Source organism: Pteropus medius, unplaced genomic scaffold, assembly GCF_902729225.1.
Source record: "Pteropus medius unplaced genomic scaffold, Ma_sr-lr_union100, whole genome shotgun sequence".
NCBI classification, from domain to species: domain Eukaryota; kingdom Metazoa; phylum Chordata; class Mammalia; order Chiroptera; family Pteropodidae; genus Pteropus; species Pteropus medius.
The window spans coordinates 21,263,609-21,279,894 of NW_024344378.1; the positions used below are offsets into that span (position 1 = coordinate 21,263,609).

Genomic DNA, 16,286 nt, shown 5'->3' on the forward strand with positions numbered 1-16,286 from the left:
CGGGACGCCCCAGGAACACTGGCCTCAACGATAGGAGCACGCGCTGCCAATCAACTCTAGCCCCCGCCCCCATCTCAGCCGGCGTATATTGCATTGGTTGTATCATTACCAGCCTCCTATAAGATTATCTTCTTGGATTGGCTAACAGCATCTCCTCCCTTGAGGCTCTTGTGCGTCAGAAGCTCGCGATTGGTTAACCGCGTTGCCAAGCTCCGGACGCGGCTCCACTATTGGAGGCCGCGGGCCCGCCTCCGCCGGCTAGGTGAAGGTGAGAGTCTCCTCCAGCAGGCTCAGCTAGACCAGACCCAGCAGGTTAAGGCCCGCGGTGGAAGTTCTCGGCTCACTCGAGCTCTCTCGATATGGCGCCTCCGTCAGTCTTTACCGAGGTTCCGCAGGCCCAGCCAGTCCTTGTCTTTAAGCTCATTGTCGACTTCCGAGAGGATCCGGATCCCCGCAAGGTCAACCTAGGAGTGGGAGGTAAAGATGCAGTAGTGCCCAGAAGTGTGAGCAGCCTGGGATGCAGAGCGGACCTAACCTGGGCGGTGGGGACAAGTGGGGACAGTGGGAGAGGCTGAGGCCCAGCTTGGCGCTGGCTAGAGAGGCGGGCCCCGGGAAGAGGCAAAATCCACGAGGCTTAGTTCAATCTGCCCATTTTACAGATGGATTTATGAGTCCCTGGAAGAGAAAGGTGTGTCCGAGGTCACATAGAACAGGTAGTAGTCAGGACACAAACTCAGTTTTTCCAATTCCCTAGTCTGTGTTCTTTAATACTACATCCTTTCACTCTGTTAAAAAAAAAAGGATGCGGCCGGAGATTGTAAGGAGAGGGCAAAAGATAGGAAGCCTGATAGGCTAGGTTTGGAGTCCTGGTTAAATGGGAAACCGATAAAGGAGAACGCAGCCCTAGGGAGCTCTGGTCTGAGGTGGTAAATATTTAAGTGACTACCAGATATCAATCAGGTACTTTACCAAGCCTTGTTGGGGGAAGACAGGCTTTTTTTTTGACCTCAAGGAGTTAAGTGAGGTAAGTGCTTCTGACAGGTTAATGCTTTTCTGGGGAAGAATGTTCTGGCCCTCACAGATGTGGCAGGAATGAGTGGAGGTGGTGGAAAGGAGTGTAAGAGTGTGGTCATTAGGAGCTCATTTTCTGCACCTCCTTGTCTTCATTTCTTGCTTGTATTTCTCGGACCTTGGACAGCTCAGAGCATGGGCCTCAGTTTCCGCTTTTGCCAAGAAAAAGATTTAGACTGAAGTGCCTCTGAAATTCCTTTAATGCTTATCTTCTCTGATGAATTTGTTATTTCTACACTGTCGTTTGGACGTTTGAACCCCACAGACCTTTCCTCAACCACATACAAAGACCAGCCAGGGAGAAGAAAATGATATTATATGGTAGGGAGCAAGCAGATTTAAAAGACTAAAAATTTTGAAAATAGAAGGTCGAACTGTTTGGTAGCAGCCGGGTGGTGAGAAGGAGGTTCAGAATCAGGCTTCCCACAGTGACTGCATCTGTACATAGGACCCATTAAAAAAAGTCTTCACCAAGGAGTATGGGAGAGGGGTGAGAAAAAAAGCCATAAAAAGTGATAGTTTTTTGAAGCTGGGAAATGAGTACCTGGGCATCCATTATATTATTCTTGCAACTTTTGTATATATTTGAAACTTTCTATAGTAAAGAATTTTTTTTTAAAAAGTCAGTACTACTTAGTTTTACCCATGGAGGGAAAGTGATGTTTTTAGCAGGCAGCAGAGTGAGAAATATTGAAAGATTTCCTTGAATTGGATTGGAGTGGGCACTATTCTAGCTCTTATTTAAATTCAATCTAAAACCACCAAGTATTTCTTTAGGGCCAGATATGTAGTGAGAAACTCATATTGATATTGATCTAAATATATCTTTTTAAAACTTCAGATTTCATTGGCTTAGTTACCTTTGAATTGTCTTACAGGGTTTTCGTGAGGATTAAATCCATTTAAAGTGCTCAGAATAGTTTTTGGCACATAAGTAGGAGTTATGTAGGTAGTATCTATTACTATTATTGTTGTTTTGGTGTATCTTTGGGTTGGTCCTATACAAGATGTTGAATAAAAATTTTCAACTCAAGAACTGCAGAATGAAATAATTTTTGAAATTGGTTCAGAAATACCTTGCTCATGCAGAGTAAAAGTGCCCTGCTAGCCCAGACCAGAAGTAATTAGCTCAGATGCTTAGTCTGCAGCTCAGATGGTCACCTCAACTGTGACAGTGCCTTTGTCATAGTTTCCAGGAACTCTAACTCCTTACTATGAGCAACTGATTTATGCGTTTAATCTCATTTAATGTTTACAACAACTCTGAAGGGTCGTATATTGCTATTACTGTTTTACAGGTAAGGAAGCTAAAGCCCAGATTTATGAAGCAGTTTGCCCCAGGTCATATGGCCATCTATGGTAGAGCTGGGATTCCAGGCCAGGTCTCTCACGCTCATGGGTTTCTGCCCCCTCGTCAATTTGGGGTACCTTTAGGTGCTCCAGAGGCAGCCAGTGCACTGTGGTGGGAAGAGCCAGGAGACCTGGGTACAGGTCCAGCAACGTGACCTTAGGAAGGTTATCCAACAAGCTTAACCTGTTCAATGAGGAACCAGGACGGAATGCCCTCTCTCTAAAATTCTAAGATTCGTCTAGCACATTAGATGACTGTAGTGTAGGATAATAATGTTACTGACCTCGTCAGTGTGACTGAGGATTAAATGAATACTTATATATGAAATGTGATATGTAAACGAAAATGTTATATAAATGTTATTTTTGATGGTCACTGTGACCCATCTTTTTTGTGGATGGCAGGTTCTCAGACACAGGTCTAATTAGAGTAGAATAAGAGGCCTTGTCTTCTCTATTTATACATATCCCAAAGTATATTCTTTGTGAAGAAAACATAATTAATTACTGATTTGGGGGAAGATACTCTTTTTTCTCCAAATTAAGATAAAGCCCAATGGAGGTTATCCAGCTCAAGTTCCAGTGATGTTGGACATGATTAGAATACACTGCAACCATAATCTCCTTAGCTATTTGCTACTTGCAGATCATTTCCCCAGAGAGTTTCTTCTTTCTGTGACTAATTCCATAATTTCCTTATGGTTAGAGCAGAGCATCACATTTTCCACTAAGTATGATGTTCTCTAAGTTGACTGTTTTAGTGCTTCTCATGCTTCTCAGTTTCAGACAAATAGCTTTAAGTACAGGGGAGACGTGGGTCTAGCTTGATGCAGCCTGAAGCAAGACATTTCCTCTTAGACTTCAGTTTGTTTATCATGTACACTTAGCTTTCTTTTGTTCCAGACAAACTGCACTTACCTTAATATTTGTTATTTTTAATGTGGGTCCTGGCGCCTTCAAATAAAATTGTAAAGAGCTGTGCTGTGTCAGGTGTTTCTGATTACCCCCTGGCCCTCTCCCCAGGCCCCTAGTTGGAGAAGAGCCTTAGAGGCATACCTGTGTGGGCTCTTGAGTAGGGATAGTTGAGGAAATAGAAATCTTATGAGGAGAGTGAGAGTTTTATCATTTAATTTTCTATGTTTTTCCTTTTCTTCTGAAAAGCAAGATTGCTGGACTCACCAGAGTAACCCATGAGAAAAGGCTGCTCATCCAGTCCTCTGGGGCCTGCTTGCTTGGGCTTTCCCCAGGCGCCTTTTGATCTTAAAAAAAAGCACATGGATCCATGAGCTTAATAGTATGAGAGACTAGCTCTTATAATCCTTGTGATCTTGGGCAAACTATTTAACTTGTCTGGCCTCAGTTTCCAGATCCCTAAAGAAGGGATCACAATGTCTATTTGGTGAGTTGTTATGAGAATTGAGAGTAAAAAAAAAAAGTAAAGCATTTAGCACAGTGCCTTGTATGTACTAAGTATTCAGTAAACCCTTGTTGTTATGATGGCTTCAGCTACCATCAATGTCTATAATTATGAAATTTTTCTCTCTATCCTGGACTTCTTCCCTGAATGCCAGACCTATATTCGCTACAGTTTGCTGGATCCATTCTACAACCACCTCAAATTCAACATGTTTAAAACACAACTCATCATTTCTATCTTCCTCTCAATCTTTTCTTTTTTCTTCTCTTTAGGTTCTATGTCTTGGTCAATGCTACCACCATCAGTCACTAGAGAGACCTTAGAGTCATCAGTGACCCTTTCCTGGATCTCACTTGTATTTATTTGGTTATTAGCTTTTGTCTTTTCTACCTCATAAATTTGTTTTGAATATCTCTCCGTTTCTTTATCTCTGTTGCTACCGCCTTGATTCAAGACCTCATTATTTTCCTTTGCGATTATTGCAGTAACGTCTTGACTTAACTATCTGCCTCCTGCCTCTGTCCTCCTCTCCAGTTTATTTTCTATCATGTCACTCGGATGATCCTATTAAAATGTACAGCTGTTCATGTCACTCTCTTTCTTAAATACTGACAGTGATTTCCCCAGTGAACTGAAGTTCCTTCTAGAAATGACTCCAAGACACTGAGCTACTCCTTGCTATTACCCCGCGGATCCTTATCTCAACCATGAAGATGCAGATCCTCAAAAACCTCATCTCTCTAAGCTCTGGGACCTTGCACAGGTCTTCCCTCTGTCTGGGATGCTCTTCTTTCCTTGTTTATCTTTTAAACCTTTCATACTTCATCCTCTGTAAAATCTCCTCTGATGTCTCACAGGAGAATGAAGGGCTCTATTCTCTCTGTTTCCTGGAGGGCAGACAGTTTCTTATTTTATCTCTTCCATCTCCGTGTAGCTACTTCTAGCTGGTGCTGGCTTCATGGTACATTCAGTAAGTTCTTGTTAAATGAGTGAGTGGATGAAAGTCTGAATGAGAAACTCATAGGTCCAGCAAACAGGAGTAAAATCCCATGAGAGAATCCCGTGATAGAAATGCCAGTTGTCAACAGTGCTTGACCTCATTGCTCCAATTACCCAAGAGGAACCTGCAGTTTTGCTTCATTAGGGCAGTTAGGCAAGACATTGGGAATACATCAGAGGCATTGGGTACACATCAGGATCTGAACCTGGGAAAACCGGACACTGAAGAAGGAAGGGGAAGTATAAATTGGCCAATTCCTCTTTTGTCACGTATAAACACATTGCCTCCCTGCCACCAGTTATATTACAATATTTCTTAGAGTTGCATGGAGTATACAGACAGTACTGGAAAGTGCAGCAATACTATGGCTTTTTCTTTACCTTTCATATTTTAGTTATTTAGAACATATGATTTAAAAATGACACATCATAAATACACACACACACACACACACACACACACACACACACACACACACACACACACACATATATGCAGCATAATTATATATATAAAACCCCCAAACACAGACATAAAGCATAATAGAACTGGTTTTTCTATGACTATCCAAACTCATATCTAAATAGTATCTTCTCTGTGTAGTATAGTCCATATATATTGCCATTGCTCAAAGATTTCTGGAAACCTCCCTTTGGAATGGCCTTCAAAGAAAGTTAGATTCACACATGAGGCTCTTTATAATCTCTTTATAATTTCTCCATTAATATTATCTATTTTATTCCTCACGAATGTGTGTGAAGATAGAAAAACATTCATCACAATGTTTGTAATAGCAAGTAATCAAAAGCAACACAAATATTTAATAAGTTATACGTAGAAAAGAATGTATTGTCTAGCCACTAAAATAGTGTTGTAAATGGCTCATATATATGAAAAATGCCCAGCTGCATTCCTCATAAGAGAAATGCAAATTAAAACTACCCTGAGATACTGCTTGCACCCTCATATTGGCAAAAAATTCACTCAGTGGGTGAGGCTGTGGGGAAGTAGACACTCTTAAACATTGATGGTAGGAATGTAAACTGATAAAATACTGATGGAGGCCAATTTGGATATCTGTCAAAAACTACAAGTATACGTACACCTCAGCTCACTCTTCCATTTTCAGCCCTGCATCTTACAGATGTATTCGCACACGTGTAAAATGATGTGTGTACATGGTTGTTCACTGAAGTTTTGTATTAGCCAAAGATTGGAAACAACTCACAAGTTTATCAGCAAGAGACTGGCAAAACAAATTATGATACATTCATCAGTTTTCAGCTGTAAGAAAGAACAAAGACACTATGCACAGATATAAAAAGATCTTCAAGTGGAAAAAGCAAGGAACAAAACAGTGTATAGTATGCTACCTTATGTTATCTCTTTTGTAAAAAGAAGGACATAAGAAGCTATTTTTGCTTGTGTCTGCACATGGAAATTCTGGAAGGCTACAAAAAGAAAACAGTTATCCATGGAGTGAGAAGATTTGAAACTAGGTGGATGGAGAATAAGGATGGGATGGGGACATGTGAATATGTCACCTATCAGAAGAATAGTTAATGGCAGTGAAAGATACTCATTTAAAAAGTGGAAAACACCATGCTGAAAATTCTGTGTGCAACCTGATGTATATTTTATCAAAGAATATACTCGTAGTAAAAATCTGAGAAAGTTTACACCAAAATTTTCATATTCCTTATCTCTAAGTGCTGGGATTACATGTTGATCATGATGATTATTATTTATTTCTGGGCTTTTCTAAATTTTCCAATCAACATGTATTTTTCAGCAAACAATATCAACCGCCCTGAAAAAAGTGACTTAAAAAAAAGTTAGGGATCAATGTTGGGCAGAAATCCACAAGATAAAACCTAATCGGAATTACTCTAACAATGTCAGTTTCAAAATCACTTGCTAAAGCATAGGGTTGTTGGAGACCTACACATTCGAGCAGAGAGGCAAATGACCCCTGATAGGAATCCTACTCAGAAAGATCATTGGCTTGGGTGCAAGCCAGAGCAGCCGCTCTCTGAAGCTATAATCCCCAAATAATCATAGGGTAGTATAGAGGGGAAAATCAGTGATAGGCTGACTCAAAGTGGACTAAAAATACTTTTAATGTAGAACAAATGCTTAGAAATTTGCTATAAGCAAGATTAAATGTTATGAAATAGATAAATTTAGATCAATAAAAGTGTGAAGCAGATGAAGTGGAAGGAAGTGTTAAAATGGTCAACACTGAATGATGTCAGAAAACAGAGAGAGGAAAGAGTTGTGTTTCCAGTGGGTTGTTGGGTGATTGTGTAACCAGCTGTTGAACTCTTCTGTTACAGAGTGTTTGCTTGTCGTCTGTCCTATTTCTGTTCTTATAGGACGAGAGGAGGAGGTAGGCCTTGTTCCACCTCCTTCTTTCTCCATGTTTATGTTTGAAGGGACAACATTCATCTGAAGTAGCACCTAGCTCTTTTCTGGAAGTCCCTTGGGGAGATGCAAAAGATAGAAGATTGCTGAGCCAATGGCTACAGAGACCTCAGTGTACTAGCAATACTGACATAGCATTTGTAAGATACGTCATTTCAGTTTGCAGAGTGCTCTATGATGTCCCAATTTTTTCATGGCATTCTAATTTTTGGTGGTCATATATTTAGGAAATGTAAGTTCCATAGGGATAAAAACCATGTCTGTCCTGCTTGCCCAGTGCCTGTGCCAAAGCAGGTAGTCAGTAAATGACCGAATTTAATTTTAGTTTCCCTCACAGGTCTGTTTTGATTAGATGGTGGTAGAACTTTTCCCGCTCACAGTTCCAAACTCTTACTTGCACAAAGCCTCAGATGATTCTTATATGACTATTTCCCATGGTCCAGCTTATCGCACGGATGACTGCCAGCCCTGGGTTTTGCCTGTAGTGAGGAAGGTGGAGCAGAAGATTGCTACGGACAGCAGCCTTAACCATGAGTATCTGCCGATCCTGGGCCTACCCGAGTTCCGGTCCCATGCTTCTCGCCTTGCCCTTGGGGATGACAGCCCAGCTCTCCGGGAGAAGCGGGTGAGTTTTGGGCGAGGATGTATTTTCTCTTTAGAAACTGTGAAGGTGAAGAGAGGTTCTTTAAAAATACGAGGTGTTATGTCTATTGAATGGTCAGTGAATACGGGTTTAAGGAGTGTGACCTCAGGAATCTGATAGTGCAAACAATGATGGGCTTTTGTATAAAGCACGGCTTCTGCGATTGTTTTCGCTCAGAAGATGATCATATTTCAGCTGCTGGGTTTGAAGCAGTCAGAGGAAATGCCAAGCCAAAGGAATTTAATGGAATGATCAAGGGACCGGGGTCTGGACCCAGCTCTGCCACTATTTTGACCATAGGCAAGTCATTTACCCCTCTGGCTCCTGTATCTCTTCTACATGTCTAAAAAACATGAGCCCATAAGGAACATAGTACCATAAGGAACACTTGCATATTTAAGGGGCCTCTGAACTCCCTGAAATTTTATGCAGAATTCTGTGTATGTATATTTATGGGGAGAAGTTTCTTAGCTTTTATCAGATTTTCTAAAAGAGACGGTGGCCCCCAAAAGTTCAAGAGCCACTAGTCTAGTTGCACTCTGAAGTTCCTGCTAGTTCTAATATCCCATCATTCTTCTAGCCTTGATGTTACCTTATTAAAGTGCTTTCTGGTACGTAGTCTATGGATATAACTAGAGACACGTGGACGAGGAACACGTTTGGAAGCAGACACAGCCAGAGAGGCTCTATGGCAGGAAGTGGTATGGTGGAGATTCTCAGTGTTGGAGGGAGTCAGGGGACAGGGAGGCTGTGAGGGCTGGAGGTGAGAGTGCAGCTGAACCTCGGGGAATGAGGCCAAGACACTGGCTCTCAACTCAGGTTGTGTACACTAGTATCACCTAGGGAGTTTTAAAAACATACTGATGGTGAACTCCATACCAGACCAGTTAAATCGGCATCTTGGAAGAGTACGACCCTACCCTGCCTGTCATTACCTTTCCCTCCCAATTCCCTTTCCTCCATGGGCATATTTTTAGTATCCCGCCAGGTGATTCCAAAGTACAGCCAGGGCTGAGAACCACAAAGTACAGAAGAAGGAAGAAGGAGGGGGGATTTGTCTGGAGGAGCAGGAGTCCAGGGGCAGAGGTAGGAGGTAAGCAGGTCTAGGCTGTAAAGAGACCTGAGATAAGCTGGGAGCACATTGGATAGATCAAGCAGCCAGGGCATAGGAAGACACCTGAAGGTTTGAGCGAAGGAGTTACCCAATACAGGTGTTCGAAGGTTTGAGCAGAGGCATTACCCAATACAGGTGTTTGAAGAAGATAAACCTGGTTGAATGGGTAGAAAGAGGGAAGAGCTCAGATTTTTGCAATAGTCCGGTTAGGTATTGCGCAATTTAAACCAGTGGCCCTTATTGCTTCCCTGAGCCAGTGTCATAGTGTAGCCTTCATGTATGAAAGGGACCACATCTTGGAGACACCTGATTTTTCCTCACATGCTGTTACCCCGATACCCTGATAAAACAGAATGGCAGGGTAAAATGAAAATTGCACACAGGCACATTCTTATGTATCAGGAGGCAGGGAGGCTCCAGTAGAGATCTTAGAACTCCAGTGATTAGGCACGTAATTAACTTAATTAGGGTTGTGTCTGGATTGGTGTGAAAGACTGTGACTTACTTGCCTCAAGGAACCAAAGGAATGCTGTAGAAATGGCAGAGTTTAGAGATTATGGATGGCATTGGGAGTTGCTCTGAAAATCCGGTGTTTCCACAGGAGAAGAGGAGAGTCCTGATAATATTTCAAAGCAGGGAACTTTGGCAACTGAATGTTATCTTCATAGATGCTGTTGATAAGTTAGTTGGAATTCTGTTGCTGACAAATGAAAACAGACATTCTGTGTTGGGGAGCTTCTTCCTCTTAGATTGTACCTTCTTATATACTTATTTACTGTGTTGGGCAGATGCTTGTCCCTCTCTGCCCAATGCTGTAAGACTTGGGGCTGTTGCTTGTGGAATGGAGCCCTCCCTCTTAGTCTTCTTCATCTCGTGTTGTGTTTTTGATCATAGAACAAATGGCAGTCTGTAAATATTTGAAGACTTTCTCTTTTTTGGAATGCTTTAGGATACTCTATTGGCATCTTGGTCACTCCAGGTACTAGTCGATACTGAGTTCTGAACTTTGCCTCTTTCCCTGGGTTTCCTTACTGTCCTTAGGCTCCTGTCTCAGTTCAGCCCACTATCATCTCATTTGGATTCCTGTAACAGCCTCTTGCCTCTAGTCTCTTCCTCATTCTAGTACGTTCTGCATGGTACAGTTAGAATGATCTTCCCCAGTAAAAAAAGCTAATCATGTCACCTGCTCCCCTCCTCACACACACAGTAGCTCCTCCATTATCAACAGGGTAAAATCCAGACTTTGAACTGGGCAGGCAGCATATTTGTAGCTAGACTTCGTCCTGTTCTTCCAGTTACTTATGCACACCCCACCTGCTGTCCTGCCATTCTAAGACCTTGTTTTCTAGACTTAGCAGGCCTCATCAGGACTTAGAGCCTTTGAGCCTTTGCCTCAGCTGGTCCTCTCCTGGGAACGCCCCCCTCACTGCTCAAACTCCCCAGTTGCCACCTCTAAGTCCTTCGAGGCCTGATCAAAGGTCACCTCCATGCTGAATCCTTAGCTCTCTCAGGCAGAGCTAGTTGTTGGAGTACTCTGAGTTATTGTAGGACTCTGTTCACAACTTGGGAATAACAGTACTTACTGTGCTTACTAATTTTATAAGTGTAATTAGTTGTATAATTTTGTAAGTCTGTCTCTCCCACAAGACCGTAACTTCCCCCGGGGCAGGGATGATGGCTTACTTATTTATCTTGCAAACCTTTAGTATTTAGCTCCTAGCCTGGCACCTCAGAGATTCTCAGATAGGTGAATTCACTCATTCATTCAGTCAACAGATGAGGGCTTGCCACTAGGGGTAGGTGCTGTTCCAGGTGGCTTGAGCACAGCGGTGACCAAAACACCCAAAATCCTCTGCCCTGGCTTACAGTTTTGTGGAGAGAAACCGAATATAAACATAATAAATAAGAAAATGATATAGTATATGAAAAGATAATAAATGCTATAAAAATGGAGTGGGGAAAAGTATTTTAGGAATGCCGAAGGTAGGAATGAGGATGGATACAGTTTTAGCAAGGGTGGTCATAGTAGACTAGAAATGACCTTCGGGCCAAAACTTGAAGGAGATGAAGCATGAGCAAAAGAATGAATGAACCAGAAAGCAAACAATAATCATGTTTTCCTTTAGAGTTGTCTTCTCAAGATTTAACATTACCAAGTCCTTCAACCATTTGGAGGAGACATATTTTCTAGACTCTTCACTGCCTCTTACCGCTTTTCCATCTTTAGACCTTAGGATCCAGACAAGATGTCCAGTTTTTATCTCCTCCACAGTAATGTTTTAACTTCTGAAGTTACTGAGCCACTGTAGGTAGGAGGGCTTGTGTGCCATGTGATGACATCCCAGTTTCTCTCTTTGACCATTGCTTCTGGGAGACGTGGGGCTTTGGCTGTGGCCCTCCTCTTTTCGTCACTGCCTTTTTCTCCATCTAGCTGAGCCCATGTTTATTTAGTACCACATGCCACATATATAGCGTGTGAATTGCTATGGGCACCCAGATGAGTGCAGCGTGGCCTTGGCTGTAAGCGGCTCCTACTCGACTCTCCTGCTCCACACAGTGAAGTCATCATATCAGCAAATGTGATCCAGACAGATGTTCTAGAGTTTGGCAGGGATTTCTTCAGGTAGTGTGGCTAAGTCAGGAGTACAGGTGTTCTACTGACAGAGCCTCACGCCAGGTCTTACTGGATTTCCCTTGTTCTGGAGATCCCCGTTTAGACACCCAGGTCCAGCCACTTGGCTCCTTGAGAAGACTGTACTTATTTCCTTCGATAATATGATTTCCCTTCATCCCAAGTACAGAATTTTCTTGAGCTTTAGAGCAGTTTGCCTAAAATCAGTTCACAAAATGACCAAATTGCCACATTATTGATTCACCAAAAATTTGTTTCTGTTAATTGCTGATATGGTTTAGAGCAATTTGTGTTTTACTGAAGCCCTCCAGTGTTCAATATATTTTTAGGGAGCGCTAGTTTCTTGAGAATTATATGTCACGTGTCATATACATCATGAATATCAAGGATCAGTTAATGCTAGTGAAGTGGGTTTTTCTCTTCCCAACACATTTTCAATTTCATCTACTGTCTGACTTCTTTTAATTAATGAACCTGCTTTCTGGAGTGGAAAGAAAGGGTGGAGTTAAAAGTTGAGCATAGGAAATAAAAAATGATTCTTGGGAATGTTTTCTCTGATATCCACGTGTGCCTATCACATATCCATGATAACTTAACACCTTGGTTAAGGGAAACCTTGCTCATTTGTACAGGAAGTATCAACAATCCAGAATTGCATAGGTGTTTGAAATGTGAAGTAAGGAGTAAAGTTGACATTCAGTGTAGCTGGTGACAAAGCCATGAAGAATAAATGCATATTTGGGTTACATCACATTGATAGAGATTTGCGTTAAGGCATCCAGGTAGGTCACAAATGTGAAGGCAAAACCTTTAAAGTAATGGGAAGGGACCAGGACTTAGTGGAGATCACTGAAGATTGGGGAAGTTAGTGTGCGAAACCTGACATGCACCAACTGACCTCTGCGAAGTACAGGTGTGCTCAGTTCAAAGGACCTCTGCGAGGTACAGGTGTGCTCAGTTCCTCATTCCCAAAGAAATGACTTTGCTTCTGTTTCATGTTTCAGAGTACAGTATTCTTTCACCGATGTGCAGATCTCAATATAAATAGGACAGTGGAACCAATAGTGGCGATAATTGATATCATTGCCTTCCTTCTTCCTGGCTTCAAGGGGATTTCTGCTAATGATTCATTGTTCATCATGAGGCTGGCTACTTATTCATCATGGCTGAATGAATTTGTTTTTTCAATTATTCTCAGAATGTATGCACTGTTTCCTGTCTTAGTATTTATATCAGAAATGGCTATACCGCCTTTTTTCATCTGTTACGATGATCGTTTGGGTTTTCCCTATCCAGCAGCGTGACAAATTTTATATTTCATAATAATCATATATTCATGGAATGACTTTCACTTGATCAAGGGAGTATTTGTAAACGTACCATTGGATTCATACTGTTTATTAGTGTTTATTTGGGAAGCTAATATCAATATCCATAAAAGTGCTAGGTCTCTCCTTTTTTCCTAATTTTTTCCTTTGTCATCTTTTAGCATCAGTGTTATTTATTGTTTTTAAAGATTTTGGAAGCTTTTCTTTATCTAGGAAGATTTTTTTTAAACCTTTTTATTGTAGAAAATTTCAAATATATACAACAGTAGATAAAACAGTAAAATGAACAACCCCCATGTATCTTTCACCTAGCTTTAACTGTTATCTGTATTTGGTCAGTCTTGTATACCCCACACCCCCTGCCAAAGCTGAGTTGTTTTTACAGCAAATACCAGATGCCTCAATATATTTTTTAAATTATTTAAAAATTTTACAAATAATACATGAATACATTCTCCTTATTTTTAGAAGATAACTCACAGGTAAGAACAAAGTCCCTCTGAGCACTATTCCTATGTAACCTAGGCCTCTCCCCAGAAGTTGCCACTATTATTCGTGTGTACCCTTCCTTTTATTTAGATAGGCTTTCTCGGGTGATCTTTTCCTTTCTCCTCAGTCCTGTAGCCATAGTAAGCAACGTGTAATTTATGACATTTCTCTACTGAAAGACGTGTGCTAAAACCTCATTAGAATTATGAAAGGGCAAAGTCAAAGATATGTAGGCAGAACAACATAAGCAGGGCATAGTGACTAGCTCCAGAGGATGAAGACCTGGATTGATGTCCCGTTCTGCCAGTCACTAGCTCTGTATCCTTTGGTAAACCACTTCTTTGAATCAATTTCCTTATGTAGATTGGGGATCTAGAACTTACTTTACAGGATTGTGTGAGGATCAAATAAGAATGTGTGTGAAGGTATTTCGTAAATGGTAGAACATATGGCTTTTATTATTGTCCATGTGAGGTCATTTTAAGATGAGAGGAAGCTCAGGAGAGGAAAATAGTATTCGCATGTCACCTTTGTTTTGTTACAACATATTTCTAAGGCTTAGTAAGCCTGCATTGTAGAAATGCCAAACAAGTATTACAGATTGATGTCAGTGGAAACTAGAAACATTATTTTCCAGGCTTCTGCTGGAGGGCAGTTGTGCTCTTGGGACGGGTGCCATAGGGATTGTAGGTGTGCCTTCCAGAGTGCACTCTGATGTGGCCTAGGTATGTCTTCTCCCTCTGTGTTCAGAAAGGAAGCTCCCCTAAAAGTCAGACTATCAGACATCTTGGGTTAAAGAACTGGCTCTACTCAGTGATTTTGGAGCTGGTAACTCTGAGCAAGGTGCTTCACTCTTCAGCCTCAGTTTCCTCACTTGTAAACATGGACAAATACCAGTATCTTCTTCATGTCGTTGTGAGGTTTCATGAAATAGAACATTAAAAAGGCTTCGCCTAGAGCAGGCACAAGGTAAGTGCTCGTCATTACCGTATTTTCCCTAATATTGCCTGACTTTACCATTATCAACCAATGACCCTGCTTCTTCTCTTTCAGGTAGGAGGTGTGCAGTCTTTGGGGGGAACAGGTGCACTTCGAATTGGAGCCGAGTTCTTAGCGCAGTGGTACAATGGAACAAACAACAAGGACACACCTGTTTATGTGTCCTCACCAACCTGGGGTGAGTTCTTTAGCTCTATCAAGAGGAAAAACAGAGAAGCCAGGAGTAATTATCTTCATGACTCTGACTGCAGACACAGAAAACGTAACCCAGCCCTGGATCAACTGACATTTAAGAATAGCTTGAGCAATAGTAGATTATAGCAGGACATGAGTAACCCGATGCTCAAATTCACATTAATAATACTTTTTCCCAAGACTCTTGGTGGACTTGTATTTTCATGTATGTTGAAATTTACATTATAAAATGTAAATGCAGGCAGTCCCACTCTAGTAGGATATAAGTTTAGCATTAGTAATAAGACAAGTCGAACTTGTTCTTACTTACATTCATTCTTCTAAATCTAACTCCTCTTCTTGATGTCACCCAGTGGACATTCCAGGGCCCTGGAAGCTGACTTGTGTCCTTTTCATTTATACCTCCTGTGTTTGTAAAAGCGTTTGATGTTTTACCCCTTTGCTTGCAGATAATCATAATGGTGTATTTTCTGCTGCTGGATTTAAAAACATTCGGTCCTATCGCTATTGGGATGCAGCAAAGAGAGGACTTGACCTTCAGGGTTTCCTGAGTGATCTGGAGGTGGGTGATGAGATGAAAAAGTAAACAGAGCCTTGTGGTGTCAGGAGGATCCGGGAAAAGTCTTTGGGTCAGTTGACAATTGAGAGAGTCTGAGAAACCACCGTCCAGATGGTGGTTTCTGAAATGGCACATAATGAGGGAATGTGCTGTCCCTTGACCAGTGTGCCACTGACTCTGTCCCCTCATATTCCTGTTAGTGTCAGAGCTGATATAGCTTCATTCTCTTCAGAATGCTCCTGAGTTTTCCATCTTCATCCTCCATGCCTGTGCGCATAATCCAACCGGGACCGACCCAACTCCGGAGCAGTGGAAGGAGATTGCCTCCGTCATGAAGGTAATTGCCTGTTCAGAGCATCTCTTAAAAAATTGCATATATTAATATTTAATGAAGAATTACTGCATTACTGCTTACTGAATAATTTGGAAAATGGAGAAAAGCCTGAAGAAGAAAATAAATAGTAACTGTAAATCCTGTTACCGAAAGAAAGCCACTGTTAATATTTTGTATAGAACGTCAGGCTTTTTTTGTAGTGTAGTTACACATATAAATATATCTGTTTTACAAAGATGGGATCATTTTGTCTATACTATTTTATAACACACTTTTTCTTTCATTCGAACTCCTTTACGTGTCCTTAAATGTTTTATAGCATTGTTTTCCATGTGTGGATATGTCACATTAGGTGTCGACTAAGTCAGTCGGTGGGCATTTAAGACCTCAGATTTCTTGCTCTTATGAGCAATTATGTAATAAATCTCCTTTTTATTATTTCTTTGGGATAACTTTCTAGATTGGAATTTCTGGCTTAAAGTGTATATATTTTCTTCATTAACAAAAAATACTTATGGAGAAACCATTATGTGCAGGCAGCATGAGGATACACTAGTGAACAAAGCAGAGACAGTCCCCTTCCTTAAAGACGGTACAGCCTGTTTAAGAGAGACAGCCAAGTACTGTGAGACAGCTGCGTTGGTGGGGTTATATATAGGGAGGCACATAGCCCAGACTTGGGGGTGGGGGAAGAGAGAAGGGAAGAGAAAGAGAGAGAAGGAAGGAGTGAG

At 41.4% G+C, this 16,286-nt stretch overlaps 1 protein-coding gene across 1 annotated transcript in view; it reads left to right on the top strand.

Annotated features, from left to right (window-relative positions):
* Positions 1 to 240: 240 nt before the first annotated feature.
* GOT1 (glutamic-oxaloacetic transaminase 1) overlaps positions 241 to 16,286 on the top strand; it is a 22,752-nt gene continuing 6,706 nt past the window's right edge. Inside the window, 5 exon segments of the mRNA XM_039871543.1 lie at positions 241 to 477; positions 7,706 to 7,887; positions 14,522 to 14,645; positions 15,112 to 15,224; positions 15,454 to 15,558. Coding sequence (XP_039727477.1) covers positions 360 to 477; positions 7,706 to 7,887; positions 14,522 to 14,645; positions 15,112 to 15,224; positions 15,454 to 15,558 — 642 coding nt within the window. The 5' untranslated portion in view covers positions 241 to 359.